At 50.6% G+C, this 17,270-nt stretch overlaps 1 protein-coding gene across 1 annotated transcript in view; it reads left to right on the top strand.

Annotated features, from left to right (window-relative positions):
• The window catches only part of CRISPLD2 (cysteine rich secretory protein LCCL domain containing 2), a 67,566-nt gene extending 50,609 nt beyond the window's left edge, over window positions 1-16,957 (top strand). Inside the window, exons 14-15 of the mRNA XM_052656125.1 lie at window positions 5,158-5,291; window positions 16,827-16,957. Of these exons, the coding sequence (XP_052512085.1) occupies window positions 5,158-5,291; window positions 16,827-16,881 (189 nt within the window). The 3' untranslated portion in view covers window positions 16,882-16,957. The remainder of the gene's footprint in view (window positions 1-5,157; window positions 5,292-16,826) is intronic.
• The last annotated feature ends 313 nt before the right edge of the window (window positions 16,958-17,270 follow it).

The raw sequence follows: 17,270 nt of genomic DNA on the forward strand, positions 1-17,270 counted from the left end.
TAAAGTCAGAGCAAACTTCATGACTGACCTTCCCCAACCCCTCATCTTTTTTTCCTCCCCTCTTTAAATGAGCCTTTTTTTTTTCTCCTTGAAAGGTGCTTAGCCAAAATGGAGCTCTAAAAGTTTAATGAAGGAATAAAACAACGTGAATCAATTGTTATACCAAATATTTAAGCCAAAACCTGCTACTGAAAGGCAAAGTCTTTGATTTTCAAGTGCTTTAAATATAAAAGGATGAGCAAGATGATTCTAGTAAAGTACAAAAGACAAATAGATAAAGCAGGAGTGGCAATATTGCTATCTGATAAAGTAGAATTTAAACATACTGAATGAGACAAGACAGTTCGTTACACAGTGGCACAAAAGGTACAATTTATGTGTATGTGACAATCAAGTCCATATCCTCCAAACAGTGTAGCAGCTAAACACATAAAGCAAAAAAAAAAAAAAAAAAAATTTAGAAATGCAAGGAGAACCTGATGACATTTTAATAATGATATGCGGCTACATTTTACTTTGTTATAGGTTCTTAAAAACACCATCACTAGGTATTGTTACTCCCATCTTATAGAGACTGACAGGGAGGCTCAGAATAACCTGGCCCAGATCATGTCACTGGCAGTGGCGAAGGCAAGATGCAGACGAGGGTGTGTCTTGTCTTTGGGTCTGTTCCGCCTGCATGAATGTTGCTGCACTTATGAATACACAGATGTGAACAGGCCTGTGTGAAAACCTGTATTCAGTCTCTAACTAAGTTATTCACTAGGATTTTGAGCTTTTGACATCACTGTGCCGGTGCCCATGACAGGGCTTGGTGTATAATAATTGTTCAATTAATGTTTGTTAAAAGAATAAGTAGATAAAAATACTGCAGTAGTCAATGCCTAAACATCTCTTGAGAAAATTTTGAAAAAAAAAGGAAGGAAGCAAGAGAGAAAGAAGGAGAAAACTACCTCCGTTTCAGAGGCTCTTTTCTGGCCTCGGTTTCTAGGTCACTCTGTATTCTGGGAAATGATGATGCCCCTGGAAAATGTCTGTTTAGCTAAGAGATTTATTTTGGGAGAGTTGTCTCCAGGCCTTCGAAGGGCCCAATAGTGCCTCCCTCAGCGAGCGTTACTTGGCAGACCCCGCACTTTGTGGTGAGCTCCAGGCAGGAGGAGCACCAGGGTGCAGCCTGTGAACCACGTCTGGGTCAGAAAATGCGAGAAACTCAAGCCCCAGCTGTGACACTGAACAGTCTTGGGATGGTGGACAAGCCTTGCCCTGCTCTGACCCTCCATTTTCTTATCTGTCCCATCTCCCTCTGCGGCTCCTTGAGTTCTCACACTCCTGCGTGCACCAGAATCCCCAGAGAGCTTGTTCAGACAGAGTTCCGGGTCCCACCCCCACTGCATTTCAGACTCGGGGTTTTGGGGCAGAGCCAGGGAATCTGCATTTCTAGCAAGTTCCCTGGTGGTGCTGATGCTGCTGGTCTGAGACGGCACTTCAAGGATCCCTCGGTTGGAGATGACTGTCGTGTGGGAATTTCCGATAGTGGTGGTGGTGAGAGCAATGATTGTGGTGGTGTCTGTCTTGTCACCTGACATCTGTTGAGCACTTGCCGTGTGCAGGCCTGCATTCAGCCTTTGATCTTTACACAGTCGCCTTGCTAGCCCCCCTCGGGCTCTTACTGACCCCTGTGGAATAGTGTGCGGCTTGCCGGCTCTGAGCGGCAGTCCCGTCTCTGCTGTTTGCCAGCCCAGTGATTTGGGGCAAGTCTTTAAACCCCCGTTAAGAGGGAATAATAGTGGTGGTGATGATGGTGACCATGATGATGATGATGATGATGATACTGTGTAGGTTACTGGGAGTTACTATATCAATCACTTGAAACACTCAGAACTTGTCCTGTAGTGATAAATGCTCAGAAAAATTACCTATGATCCCTGCTTTATGTTGAGAAGACAGAGCCTCTGAGGGTTAAAATAGGTCATCCAAGGCCACACAGCCAACCAGTGGTGGGGGCAGGGCTGCTGAGACCGGATCTCTGTTGATAGTGCTTGTGAATAAGTATCCAGATACCGGTGATGCCGATATGTTGGTATTCGAGAAGACTCTTGAGAGTCCCTCGGACAGCAAGGAGATCAAACCACTCAATCCTAAAGGAAATCAACCCTGAATATTCATTGGAAGGACTGATGCTGAAGCTGAAGCTCCAATATTTTGGCCATCTGATGTGAAGAGTTGACTCATTGGAAAAGACCCTGATGCTCGGAAAGGTTGAGGGCAGGAGGAGAAGGGGACGACAGAGGATGAGATGGTTGGATGCATCACTGGCTCAAAGGACATGAGTTTGAACAAACTATGGGAGATGATGGACAGGGAAGCCTGGCATGCTGCAGTCCGTGGGGTCGCAGAGTGGGACACACCTGAGTGACTGAACAACAACGAAGTTGGTGTCGCCTTGGGTCTTGAGAGAAAGCAGATACCTTGTACCTTTGGGGAAGCAGAGGTGAGGAGAGACGTGTGGGAGGAGGAAGCGGGAGGAGAGTGTTTGTCTGCCATCAACAGTGGAAGGCGTATGCAGTGATCACCAGCCCATGCAGTGAGGAGGATGAGGTGCTGGGTGTGAGGGTCCCATGCCAGCTGTTATTGTGGGAACCTCTGTACCGCTGGTGCCCAGACACCCTCGGGGGCCAGGGCAGAGGACCGTCCCAGAGGCCCCAACACTGGAGCTACCCAGCCTTTTGGCAGCTGTGGTCAGAGGATATGCCTCCTGGGCAGGCCCTGGGTCTGGTCACTCACAGAGCATGAGCAATACAGAGAGGGAGACGGAAGAACCCCCGGTCCTGCCCACTGGGCGGACAGTGAGCCCCAGCTCAGCCCTGCAAACAGCGAACATAGGAGGATTCCACAACAATCATTTCCTTTGCCCAGTCTCCCTGCCTCTCTCTGAGATGGGGCAGACTTATTGCTTGTTAATTTTCTAGGGACACAAACCCTTCTGAGAACTGGAAAGTTGTGGATCCTTCCGCTGAGGAGGTGGGGGTGGAGAAGGCTTCATAGTATTGATAAAGTTGACCAACCATCCCAGTTTGCCTGGGATGCTGGCTTTCCCAGGCTCAGTGCTAAAACCTTGAAAGTTCTTGCCAACCCTCTAGGCCCACAGAGTTCTGCCTGTAGCCTCAGGGCCTTGCAGATGCCCTGGAGCCTGCTTCAGGCTAAGGAATCCGGCCCTTATCTGTTTAATGTATGAACTGAAGAAAAGATATGTTCACGCAGGATTAGAAAAACTGGCCTTCAGCGCCTCAGGTCAGTCAGTGGTAGGAAGCAAAAAATCCAGTTCTCCCATCTTTAGTGTGAGGGTGCCAGTCGGCTCTGAGACTCTCCAGCTTCTAACAGCAATATTAGCTTCCCAGGGAGCGGGCAGGGCAGGGCAGGGCCTTCTACTGTGAGTGTTTTTTTCTCCTTCTGCAAAACCAGCAGCTTGTCTGGAATGGCCTGGATTTGGAAGGGATGTGGCAGGAGCTGGCAGTCTGCAGGGCTGTTGGGTCTTTCTCTCTGCCTCTGACCCTCCAGTCTACCTCTTGCAAGGACCCTTGGAATTCCACTGGACCCACTGGGGTAATTCAGGACCCTCTCACCTCGAGGTCCCTAGCTTCGTCACATCTTCAGAATCTTTGTGCTGTGTCAAGTCACGTCCCACATGTTCGGGGATGGGGTGGGCATCTTCAGCGGGCATTTCCGTTATTCTGCTGACCACAGAGGCCCAGACTTGACCCTTAGCCCGATCTCGTTGGGAATCATTACTAAACCATGAAGTGTCTTCAGGGCCTTGGCAATGTTGTCCAGTCTCACTGAGCTTGTGTTTCTGGACTACAAAATGGGAATAAGATAGTCACCCATCTCACTGGAAGATGAAATGAGATGACAAGCAAAAAGCAGCCCAGGGCTGGTATTCAATAAGCTCAGTCGACATGAGCTCTGCTCACCGTGACGGAGCCTGTTGATGCCACAGATGGGTTGGCTGCACCTGACCAACACTCAGCCTCAGGCTTCACCCCAGAGCAGCTGAATATGTGGGGTGGGGGGGAGGGGGGATAGGAAGGGCATCACCAGGTAAAGACACCGCAGCTGCAGTGAGGGTGGAGGCTCGCTGCCAAGGCCAGTGTCAGACTCCAGCACAGGCCAGACGAGGTACCGCAGAAGGGTGTTACCTGGAGTGGGCCTCAGCATCACCTGGCCCTCACCTGAGGGGATGGTTCTGAGTCTGTAGGTGTATCAGGGTGAAGTCCAGGAGCCTGCATCTTTCAGAAGCCCTGGCCTCCCCAGCCCTGAATGAGTCTCCCCAGCTTTGAGAAACGTTGATTAATTACTCTCAGACAACCCAGTCTGAAGAGCGTTTTTCTACTGGATAAGTCAAGACCCTAATGGAAGTTGAACCCGACAGTTGTCTTACCCAGGGATTGGATGACTTGACGACTTTAGAAAACAGCATCTCCTGCCCTTGCTTGAAACACAGGGGCTCATGTGGCACCTGGAGTGAACCCAGATGCCCCCACGGCCCTCACGGCCTGGAGTGACTGGCCCCTGCTTACCTCCTCCCGCCTCTCCTGCCGCTTTCTGTCTGACTCACTGTGTTCCAGCCACCCGGGCCCCTTTTTCTATTCTTTGGATATGACAAGTTCAAGTTCAGTGCACTCCAGGGCCTTTGTACGGGCTGCTCCCTCTTCCTGGGACACTCCTCCCAGACTTCCCATGTCCGTGGGAGTCTTCCCATATTAACTGTTCTAAAAGAGCCTCTTAATCTTATCTCATGATCAGGTTTTGTTTTCTTTATGGGTGAGTTCCTCATTTGTGTATTTGTTTGTCTGTCTCTCTTGACTCCGTGAAGGCAGAACCTTTATTTTGTTCCCCCCGAATCCTCTTGCATCTAGTACAGTGCCCGGCACATAGTAGGTGTTCAGAAAATGTTTGTCAACAAATTAACAAATGAATGAGGGATGAGGCCAGATCTCCCTGGAGAGACCACTGAGGAATCGAGGTAGTGATGGTTACTTCCTAGGGCTTGGTGGGGTCAACATTCTACCAACCAGCAAGCCAAGTCACGGTTGACCCCATCAGGGCGTGACTGAAGTCCTGACCTTGACACTAATCACAGCCCTTCTGCACTTTCAGACTTCCAGCATCTGTAAGACCGCTGTGCACGCGGGGGTCATCCGGAACGAGAGTGGGGGCTATGTGGACGTGATGCCTGTGGATAAAAAGAAGGCCTACGTGGGCTCGCTCAGGAATGGAGTCCAGTCTGAAAGGTAGGTCTGCTTTCTTGGCCACTCAACACCCGAGGCCTGTGGGGGCCATTGGAGAAGGGCCATGGCCAGTGCCCTTTAAGACAAAGCTTGGGCAGACTTGGCACGTGTTCTCAGTAGAACACCCAGGACAAGCCTGTGCTTCTCTTCTCTCTTCCTTTCTTTTTTCAAAATAAGAGCTTGTTTCTCTGCCCAGCACATATTTTTGTAGACAATTTAGAGGTGTCAGAAAAGCCCCAAGGAAGACTATCACCCATTACCTCTCACATGGGGGAGTTAGAGATCTTTGGTGTGCTACCCTTTGGTCCTTTTTTGGTATATATGTGTGCATGGCCCCCGCCCCTCCCCGCAAAAGACAAAGGGATCAAGTTATAGTCACACAGCGGTTCTCTAGCTGCATCAGAATATAGCTGCATTCCGTTACCCAGCTAAGAGCCGAGTCTGAAGTGCAGCAGACCTAGGTTCAGCTGCTTCCCAACTTTGTGACCTAGAGCCGGTCGCCTGGTTTCTCGAGCCTCTGCTTTCTGGCCTGGAACATGGGGAGAACTACAGTCCCCACCTCTGGGGCATGTTGTGAGGCTGACAGAGGTGTTGCCCAGCCCTTCTGGCCAGGACACCAGCCACATTGGACTGGGGCCCCCGCTGATGACTGCGTTTTACTTTAATCACCTCTTTGAAGTCCCCTTCTCCAAGCACAGTCACATTCCGAGGGCACCAGGGATTAGGAGGCGCACATGTGAAGTTGAGGGTGCGGGTGCACAAGCCAGCCAACCACACCAGGGGAAATGATGAGGATTCTATACTTGGGGAGCGCTTTAGGAAAGGAATATAAAGTCGAGGGTACAGACTGTGCCAGGCCCCCTGAAGCCCGGGCTCTCGTGACTCCCTGGCACTCTGCCACTGTCTGCACCCTCCCAGCCTTCTGGGGTGCTGCAAGGGCAGACCCTGCAGAGTCAGGTGACAGGGATCCTGGCGGGGGGTAGGGGCGCGCAGGGTGTGCTCGGTCATAGCCATCAGCCCCGAACACGTGGAGTTAATGGCTTCTGCATTTTCTCCTTCAAAGCCTGCAACCTCTGTGTGGGAAAAGCTTAATGAAGGGAAATTCCATTGATTTAATGGGAGGGAAATGAAGCAGCTGATTAGGTGGAATTTCCTGGTGGGGCTGGAAAGAAATCCCAAGACACCCATCTCTTGAGTTCACTGTGTCCTTTTGAGAGAAAACACCTTGGTGAGAAGCTGATAGGCTGGCCTTCATATCCCTGACAGGACCCCAGCAGCTCCACCTCCGCCCTAGGCTGGGACACAGGGGGGTCTCTAGGGAGGACTGGGGACCGACAAAGGGTCCCCCAAAGTGCCTTCTTCCCCACTGTTAACTGCCTCCATCCATCTGTAGTTCTCTCTGCCCAAAGGACCCACCTGAAATACTGTCATTATAACTGCCCCTTGACATTCACGGCCTTGGTTCCAGGATCCCCCAAGGATATGCCAGTCCAAGGATGCCCAAGTCTTTATTGTTGTTGTGGTTGTTCAGTCGTTCAGGCATGGCTGACTCTTGTGACCCCATCTACTGTAACGCACCAGGCTCCCCTGTTCATGGGATCTCCCAGGCAAGAATACTGGAGTGGCTTGCCATTTCCATCTCCAGGGGATCTTCCCGACTCAGGGATCAAACCTACGTCTCCCATATTGGCAGGCAGATTCTTTACCTCTGAGCCACCAGGGAAGCCCCAAGTCCTTATATACAATGATGAAGAACAGGAGGTCGTCCACATCCACGACTTCACAGCCACAGGAGGACGTGGAGTGGATACAGAGGGCCGACTGTGTCTTGTGGGCAGCCTTCCCCAGGCCCTGGAGTGGTTGATGCCCACTGCACTACTCAGATAGGTTCTACTGAGCGGACAGTTTGCTTCCCTTCCTTCTTGGGCTCTTTCCCCCTGAGTAGGTCGTGCGGGCTGAAATCTGTGATCAGCTGAAATCTGTGGTGAGCTTCCCGACCTGTAGAGGGAAAATGATAGCAGCCACCTCCAGTGTTGGGGAAGACAGTGGGTCTCCAAGTAGGCTCCCCAGAGCAGCATCCAAATTGACGGGGAGTTTGCTAGAGAAGCACATTCTCTGGCCCACCCGGGACAGACACTTGGGGAGCATGGGTCTGCCCTCAGGGGCCCTGATGCCTGCTGGAGGGCAGCTGCTGCTGCAAGAGGTGGTGATGCAGGGCAGCCACGTCCCGGCACACAGTTGCACCGTCCATGCTCCTGATAGTCTGTGATGCACTGTGTATCTGCGGGGGTTCCAGATACATGCTGGGATGGGTGAGCGCCAGGTGGTAGTCTGCCCTGCATGTACAGAGGGGAGAGGCCAGGCCAGAGGGGACATGGGGTCTGAAGGCAGCTGGGAGCCCTCTGCACTGCTCGTCAGCTGGCTGTCCTGGGGCAGGCAGTCTCCCCAGGCCTCCGTCAGTGTCTGCTGTGAGGATTAAATAAGAAACTGCGTGCAAAGTACTCACCAGCGGCTTAGAGCAAGTGTCTAACAGACCCACTGGTCTGGCTGTTATGACACCTCAAGGCTAGTTTTGAACCTCAGGACAGTATGGTTCTTTTCACATAGGGTCAGGTAACATGACTGTAGGAAGTAGCCTGCATGGATTATTCCAGGACACGGGAGAAAGCATCGTACAGGAATTTATCCGTCCGTTCCGCGTGCTCTCACCTATCAGGTGTCACACACGGGGTGAACCCTTACAGTGTCCCAGGCACTGGGACCCAGCGGGGAACACATAGTCGCGATCTCCGCCCTTCTGGGACTTGTTACCTAGTTGCAGGACAGACAGTGCAGAAATAGCAACTTCAGTAGCAGGGCACAGGCGTCTCTGCTATGGAGGGTGGTGCCGGGAGCCGAGTACACCCAGCAGGGCCCCATCTTACCGGCTGGAGGGGCCTCTGTGGTGACATGGCTCCTGCAGAGATGTCTGGCTGCCCCAGGCAGGGCAGCCCCCTCCTCCCCTTCTTTAGATGGGACCTCGGAGCCCCTCTGTGTACGGACCAGGGCTGAGGAATTTCCCTGGAGCCTGTTCCCATTAGGGAATTAGGGACTGTGGGAATCCAGCCTGAGGATGGTGACTCTGTCCTCAGTGTCTGCAGAGCCCCTGGAGTGGTCATGGCTGTCCCAAGGGAGATAGGGACACTGGACATACAGTAGCCCATTCACAGAAAGCCACATTCTAAATTTAGGGAATCCTTCAATCAGTCAAACAAACAAAACCTCCTGAACAGAATTCTTAGTACACGGACAAAAAGTTGGTTCTGCGTCAAAGTGTCTTTAGTGTAGCAATTGTCTTTTTCTAGAAAAGGATTTCCTGAACATTTTGAAAGATGACCATGCAGAACTGGGACCACGTAAGACGACAGGCACTTTCTCTCTCTCACACACATGCCCATGAAAGAATGGAAGGAAAAGGAATCCGGGGAAACTTTAGATGTTGGGACCTGGGTTTGTCCAGATATTCTCAGAAAGAAGCTAGACATCTGGAAGAAAATCGGTTCAGGATTTTTTTTTTTTTTTCTGAGGCCAGGACTGATTTTTGAAGACAGATTTCACAATGAGATTGGGAAATATACCAGACAATGGCAGATAATACTCTTGGTCACAATGACCTGTTTACGGAGGTTGATGGTATATGCATGGAGGGATGTTTACCCGAACCGTAGGCCATCTGGACTAGCATTTATGGGGAAGCTCCTGTGTGCTGGGCACTGTCCCTGGGGCTGGGGCCACAGCTGGGACAGAAGAAGCTGAAATTCTCATCCTCAGAGGCCTCTGTCTGTTGGGGCATGTCCCAGATACATACCGTGAGCCACATATGGGATTAAAAAAAAATTATTAGAGCATAGTTGATTTACAGTGTTGTGTTAGCTTCAGGTGTGCAAGACAGTGAGTCAGTTATACATACACATATATCCACTTTTTTTTTTAAGGTTCTTTCCCCAACACATGGGGATTTTAAGGTTTCTAGTAGTCATAGCGAAAAAGAAACAGAAGGGAGAATTTAGAGTTCATTCATTTCATCCAATGAATCAACATTATTATTGTTTCAATATGTATGAACAGAAGAAGAGTTGATGGGAAACTTGCACTCCTCTTTTCTCAAAAGAGCTGGGAAATCCAGCGGGTGTTTCACACACAGAATGCGTCTCAGTTTGGGTGAGCTGCATTTCAAGCCCTCGATAACCACTGTGAGCTCCGGGAGTCTCGAGGGTCAGGTGTTTGAAACTCTCTCAACTTGTGCAGAAACTCTGGGAAGCAGAAACCACTGGGCCATTATTTCCAGATGGAATGAGCTCTGCATTCTCCCCCAGGCTGGCTAGACCAAGCTGGGCTGGTTTCCCCCAGCGCCTCCCTCCCTCCCTGCTCCTGTTTCCCAGCACTCTCAGATCTGTGCTACTGTTAGCTCAGCTCACCTCCCAACAGTCCCATGAGGCAGAGACCACAGTTACCCACATTTATCAATAAGGAAAGGGAGGCTTAACAGAGAGGTTAAAGGACTTGCCCAAGGGCACCCCACAGATAAGTGGCAGGGCCCATACTTGAACTCAGGCTGGTAACCAGCACATGTGACTTCTCACTGCAGACAAGTTGTTGACCGAAGAAGGGGCTGGGGTGAGCCTTAACACTCCTAAGGTACACTTGTTTGTAAACTTTACAAATATTAATTAGAAGAGAAATACTTATTATTTAAATAATAGGGCTTCCCTGGTAACTCAGACGGTAAAGAATGGCATCTGGGACCCCTCTGTACTGCTCGCCAGCTGGGTGTCCTTGGGCCAGCATTCTCCCCTGCCTCTGTCAGTGTGTCCTTACAAAGCAGGAGACTCAAGTTTGTTCCCTGGGTCAGGAAGATTTCCCTGAAGGGAATGGCAACCCACTGCAGAATTCTTGCCTGAAGAATACCATGGACAGAGGAGCCTGGCGGGCTAATATAGTCCACGGGGTCGGCAAAGAGTTGGACACGACTGATCGACTAACACTTTCACTTTCTACTTAAATAATATGTCTAGGGATTAGAAAAAAAGAGTTCCTATAAGCATTCTGTTAATCTCTGTTAACTGCTTTTTTTTTTAGTAACTTTTCCAGGCTTCCCCTACCCTATGCCGGGCAATACACATAAAAATGAACCTGTAAATTGTATTTTTTTCCCTAAAAAAATATTTTTTGAAATTTTTTCCTAGAAAATATTTTCTATTTCATGAAATGAGATGAAGATGTTTGATGATTCCTTGGGGATTGGGCTTATGCGCGAATAGTTCACTTGCCGCCGTGCACCTGCCCGCCGTTCCCCTGATGGGAGAATGTGGTTTCAGTCTTGTGGGGTGACGCTGTCCATGGCCCAGGGCTTGAGCTCCGGTCAAGTGCACAGCACTGATCCAGAACCTTCCCTGGATGAGCTCATTCACCTCCTATAGGGCCCCTGAGGAGAGGGTACTTTTGTGAATTCTGTCCTCAGAAGCAGAAACTGAAGCTCAGAGAAATGGATTAACTACCCCAAGGTCCAATAGATAAGATCTGGAACTCTTTCTGTCTGATTCTTGAAGTTTCCTGGAAGATCAACAGAGGGTAAGAATCTTGGAGAACAGATTAGAATATTAGAAAAATGTTTATGTATATATAACACACTATACATATAAATACATACATGTTCATGTATGCATATAAGTGATATTGCTTAGTACTAAAAAAGATGTCGCACGTTTAAAGCCAGGAGAGCAATGCTCTGCCATCCTGTTGTCGCTGGGTTCCCTGCCCCCTGGGGTTAGCTGCCAACTAGTGGACCGTTTATCCCAGGACAGAGGTACACTGCCCTCTCTCTTTAATCCAGTCTCTGTCGTGTGCTGCCAAACGCCAACCACTTCCTCCCTGAGTAATTTTCGCCCGCAGGAGTGAGCTTCCAGGACGAAGCCTTATGCTTTTGGCTCCTGGCGGACAAACCCACCCCCCCGCCCCAAGGGGCTCCCGGCGTTTGAGCCCCGACTGCCACGTGGGGTTGGCCAGTGTGGTCCTCAGCAGTGGTGTGGCCACAGCCCATCCGTTTAGGGTGAGGGTCGGGAAAGGGTCCCAGAGCATCCACAGAGCTGCATCTGTGTCCCAGCTGCACCTGGAACAGATGTTCTGTTTGGGGCAAAGCACGTCACTTCTCAGAGACTTGCTTCCCTTTCTGTAAGTGGGAGGAACCCTGGAGATCTCTCGGGGGGCTGCGGGGACTGGATGGGGTAAGATTACATAACGAACGGAGGCAGAGTAGGGGTGCGGCGGTGTGTGTGCCAGACACAGCCGCTGGCTTGGAGAGCCGAGCACTGGTGTCCAGGGCAGGCGAGGGGCCGTCGGAAGCCTGGACTCACTCCCCAGGGCTGGGCTGTGATACCACCCGAGGCTACAGTGCCTCAACCTTTCCCGGAGCTCCCATCCCAGCTCGTCAAGTAGATCAGTGACCCTGGGGACACCTCAGAGGCTTCCCAGGCCAGCTCCGGTTCTCCCCCAGTTCTCGCAGGGGGTTTTTGTGCTGGTTTTCCCTCCCTCCCCCCTCCCTTTCTCTCTCTTTCTTTCTCCCTTTCTTCTTTCCTTCCTTTCTTTCTCTTTTTCCCTTCCTCCTCACCCCCTAACTTTTCATAGTAAGATTAGAGAAATTTCAAGAAATAGTGCAAATGGTTTTAAGAAACTACTATCACAGAAAATCCCACTGTAAACACTCTAGTGGTTTCCTTCCAGAGTTTTTTTTCTATTTACACAGTAACACTTTATTTCTTCGTTTTCTTAATTGATTCTGCTTTTGGCTGCGCTGGGTCTCCGAGGGCCTCTCTAGGGCGAGCAGTGGCCGCTCTCTGGCTGTGGCAGCCGGGCTTCTCTTTGCAGCGTCTTCTCTTGTGGCAGAGCACGGACTCTAGAGCACATGGGCTTCAGCAGTTGCAGCTCCTGGGCTCTAGAGCTCAGGCTCAGGAGCGGTGCACAGGCTTAGCTGCTCCGTGTAATGTGGAATCCTCCCAGACCAGGGATCAACCCGAGTCCCCTGCATTGGCAGGCAGATGCTTATCCACTGTGCCATCAGGGAACTCCCTTGTGATTTTGTTTTTGTTTCTACAGAAAAAGGAATTAGACTGCCCGCGTTGTTCTGTTAATTTTTTTTCAGTCAACAACAGTTGTGAGTGTCTTCCCAATATTTCTCATGCCTGACGTAGCCACACCATCATTTCCATGGCTCCATGATATTCTGTTGCATGGACAGACCATCGTTTCTTTACCCAGTTGACTGACATCTGGGTTGGTTCCTTTTTTTTTGTTATTGTAAACAACACAGCAAAAAACATCTTTGCACAACCTATGTGCTTTCCCTACACTTTGCTTAGGTAACTTCCTGTTAGCAGCATAGCCACAGCCACCAAATTGACCTCTTTCTGTGATGCATGGCATGTCTCTCCTGGTCAAGCCCTGGTGAGAAAAAAATCTCCGACTCTTACCAGGCAGGTCACCCCACCCACTTCCCCACCCTCCTGGTACAGCATCTGCCTCGTCACAGCAGTGCCCCCCACTGGCCTGCTCTCTTTCCTGGATACCTCAGGGCCTTTGCACCTGCTGGTACCCAACCCTGGGCCCTCGCAGCTCCTATATCTCCCATGGCTGGACCCTCATGTTGTTTACATCTACACAAAAATGCCAGCTCCCCAAGGAGGCACCCTCCTGCTGTGGGGTCTCCATTCACTCCCCCCGCTGCTGCGCCCCTGATCTAATCGGATCCTCAGGACCCACCACTGTCTGCAATTACTCTTTACACCTATTTAGCGGTTAATCTCTCACCCCCAGACCGTAAACTCCATGAAGGTAAGAACCCCTTCACAGGTGTGGTTAACCCTGTGTCCCCGACACCCACCCCAATGCCCGTACACAGTAGCTGTTCAGTAAATACTGGTTCAGTGACTGATAAAATGATGAGTTCAGCTATTTGTTCAGAACCAGCTGTAGGATTTTAATACCCTTTATGAAAGTTATTCAATATATTTTAGGAACATCGTCCAATACCTTTGGTGAAAATTGTTCAGAAATGTGCTGGTTTACATTCCCTCATGGGAGCTACAAACTAACCTAGAAAGAGTCAGAGGGCAAGATTTAGAAAAGGAGGTTGTCTTCTAATTTATCAGGTCACACTTGGTTTTCATCAGACACACACAATTGTCAACTTTCCTAGCAGAACTGGAGCTTGGTAAATGTTTGAAGCATGGACCTTGCCCGAGGCAGCGGGAGGGACCCACTTGATGTCACATGATACTCAGTTGGCCCACTGTCTGATGTGTTGAGAAATAAACAGCCCGTTCAGCAGAGCCTGCTTGTGCCTTCCAGGTGGGGTGGTTGTTCAGTGGGGATGTCTGGTAGGAACTTTAGGGTTCCTGTCTGGATGGCAGCCTGAGTGGCCCCTGTCCCTGGCTTGTTGGGGGTCCTATGGATGGGGGCACCCACTGCCCCGTCCATAGGGTTTCAGAATCACAAACCCTGGTAATTGTCCCCAGCCCGTGTAATAGCCGAGGGCGTGTGGCTCTGAGTGATTCTCCCAGACGATTCCTTTGGGCAGAGAATCCAGGAAAGTCTTGCAGCCCAGAGGCCCAAGGAGGGCCCTGAAATCTGAGCTTCTGAGAAAACTGCAGGACAGCCAGGGCTGCCACAGCCCCTACCACGGTGTCCACCCTCTGCCTCTGCAGGCCCATGGGGGCTTCTGGCACCAACATTTTGTCGTTTCTGGGCTCTGGACTTTCCCCACCGCCCCCTCTTGCCAAGGGCTCCCATCTGATACACATTTCCAGAAGACCTAGCTCAACCAAAAAAATAATGGCAATAAAAAAGCCACATGAGGGGTTGTGCTGGAGGCATGTGGGTTAACAGGCCACCCCGTGCATAGTTGAGGAGGGTGTGAATCACGCTGACCTTCCTGAAACACAATTCAGCAGGTTGCCCACATCACCAGTGGGCATATCCTCTGATACAGTAATTCCACTCCTAGGAGCTTATCCTGGGGTGCCCTCCTATAGATATAGGCAGCCCCATGGACCAGGTTGTTCTCTATAGCATTGTTTGCAAAAGCAAAACATTAGAAATGGCTAAATATCCATCCTCAGGGACCCAGTTAACTATATGATAATAGCGTGGTGCAGTGGTAAAAAGCATCTGCCTGCCAGTGCCGGAGCCAGAGGAGACACGGGTTTGACTTCTGGGTCAGGAAGATCCCCTGGAGGAGGGCATGGCAACCCACGCCAGTATTCTTACCTGGAAAATCCCACGGACAGGGAAGCCTGGTGCGCTACAGTCCGTGGGGTCGCAAAGAGTCGGACATGACTTAGCGACTGAGTGCACAATGGCTTCCTACAGGAGAATACTATGCAGTGGGATCAAAAGCACGAGGAAGCTGGTTTGTACAGGGAGCCAATGGCTGTAAAAGGGACAAAAACAAACGCTGACAGGGTGTGGAGAAGCTGGAAGCTGCTTGTGTGTCGCTGGTGGGGATGGAAAATAGTGCAGCTGCTTTGGAAAATAGCCTGGCAGGTTTTTAAAAAGTTGAGCATACATTTAACACACGACCTAGTAATTCCACTCCTAGGTATATACCCACAAGGAGTTGGAAGCGCACATTCACACAAGAACCTGTATGCAAATATCCATCGCAGCATCGTTTATACTTGCCAAAAATTGAAGAAACCTAAAGTCCATCAATTGAGGAAGGGATTAATGGTGTGGGATCAACCCACGTGCCGGAGCACCACTTGGGAAGAGAAGCCGCGAAGCGCTGAGCACGCCACAACATGCTGCTGCTTTGCTGTTTAGTCACTAAGTCGTGCCTGACTTTTCGACCCCACGGACGACAGCTTCCCTGTCCTTCCCTCTCTTCTGGAGCTTCCTCAAACTCATGTCCATTGAGTCAGTGATGCCATCCAACCACCTCATCCTCTGCCGTCTCCTTCTCCTCATGCCCTCCCCTTCTCCTCATGCCCTCAATTTTTCCCAGTGTCAGGGTCTTTTCCAGAAGTCAGCTCTTCACATCAGGTGGCCAAAGTACTGGAGCTTCAGCATCAGCATCAGCCTTTCCAGTGAATATTCAGGGTTGAGTTCCTTTAGGGTGGACTGGTTCTCCTTTAGGGGTGATTGGCTTTCTGTGCTTGGCTTCTGTTGAGCATGATGTTTTGAGGCCACAACGTGGGTGAACCTCAAAACACCATGCCCAGAACAGAAGCCAATCAGAATGTCACACACTGTGTGATTCCATTGACACGAGAGGTCCAGAAGAGGCAGGTCCATTGCAACAGAACTGGCCAGGGGAACTGACTGTGAATGGGTACCAGAGACCTTCCGGGGATGACTGTAATGACTTGGCCTGTGGAGATGATTGCATAGCCCCCCAGATCACTAAAAGTCACCAAACTGTCCACTCGGAAAGTATGAATTTCCTGGCATGTTGTATCTCAGTGAAGCTGGGTGTTTTTTTTTTTTTTTTTTTTTTGCTTTTTAAAAAAGGATTTAGCTCCCGTCTTGAGAGTGTGGTTTTTTTCTGGGTGTGTGACTTGTAGAAACTGACTTTCTCCTTGCCTTCATACTCTTGCCTGCAAAATAGGGATACGAATGGCTCCATTGTGGGAGGGAGGTAAAGGCGGATAGAAAAAGCTTCCTTTACAATTCAGTTCAGTTCAGTTGCTCAGTTGTGTCTGACTCTTTGAGAACCCATGGACTGCAGCATGCCAGGCTTCCCTGTCCATCACCAACTCCCAGAGCTTGCTCAAACTCATGTCCATCGAGTTGGTGATGCCATCCAACCATCTCATCCTCTGTCGTCCTCTTCTCCTCCCGCATTCAATCTTTCCCAGCATCAGGGTCTTTTCCAGTGAGTCAGTTCTTCACATCAGGGCTTCCCTTGTGGCTCAGCTGGTAAAGAATCTGCCTGCAATGCGGGAGACCTGGGTTTGATCCCTGGGTTGGCAAGATCCCCTGAAGAAGGGAAAGGCTACCCACTCCAGTATTCTGGCCTGGAGAATTCCATGGTCCATGGGGTTGCAAAGAGTTGGACACGACTGAGCAGCTTTCTCTACACTCCTATACAATAGCCGAGCTCAACTGTTGTGCCTCTTTTAGTAACTGGAACACATGCACTACTGTTTTAACACCTCCCTATTAATCAGTCAAGCAGGCAGTTTCTCTTTGGGTTGACAGGTGGTAGCAAAAACCAGGCAGAAGTCCTAAAGGCTGAGTTGCGTTCAGACAGACAGGGGCCAGCCAATTCCAAGTTAACAGAAATACCTTAACAACCCAGACCTGGACTCAGACCCGGGCGTGTCTGCAGAGGCAGAGGACTTTGCCAGCTGCTCCTGGCCGGGTTGGGCCCTGTTCCTGAAGCTTTAGGAAGCATCTCTTGGCCACACTGCTTCCACTGAGGGGACCTGGGGACACCCAGCTCCCCCACCCCCAGCTCGATCCCTGCAGAACTTTCGGTAACATGTGCTCTTCCTTCTTTTTCAGCTTGAGGACCCTTAGAGATGGAAAGGCCTTCCGCATCTTTGCCGTGAGGCAGTGAACTTGCAGGGCTGGGGAGAAGGGCACGTCCTCAAGACGGCTTTAGGGATTCTCTTTTTATTTTTATTTTGTCATTGGGGGGGTGGGTGGGCCGGGGATGTGGGGAGTCAGGAAGCTTCCTTTGATTGGCGTCCAGTGTCCCGTCTGCCGTGCCTTGGGCTCAGCTCCTCGCACCGGGAAGAGAGAGCATCCCAGGGGTCCTGAGCAGACAGCTGGTGATCATCCTGCTGAGGCCCAGGGGTCTCCTCGCGGAGGTGTCTTTCTATGGATGGAGAGAAGATTCCTACCAGAGGAGAGAATGAAGAATTTGGAGCTGACGCCGCGAGGCACTGGGGCCATGGAAAGAGGCGCACGGAGGACACTTGGGGGCGGGGGAGTTTCAGGGATGGA

This window comes from Budorcas taxicolor, chromosome 18 (genome assembly GCF_023091745.1).
Source record: "Budorcas taxicolor isolate Tak-1 chromosome 18, Takin1.1, whole genome shotgun sequence".
NCBI lineage: Eukaryota > Metazoa > Chordata > Mammalia > Artiodactyla > Bovidae > Budorcas > Budorcas taxicolor.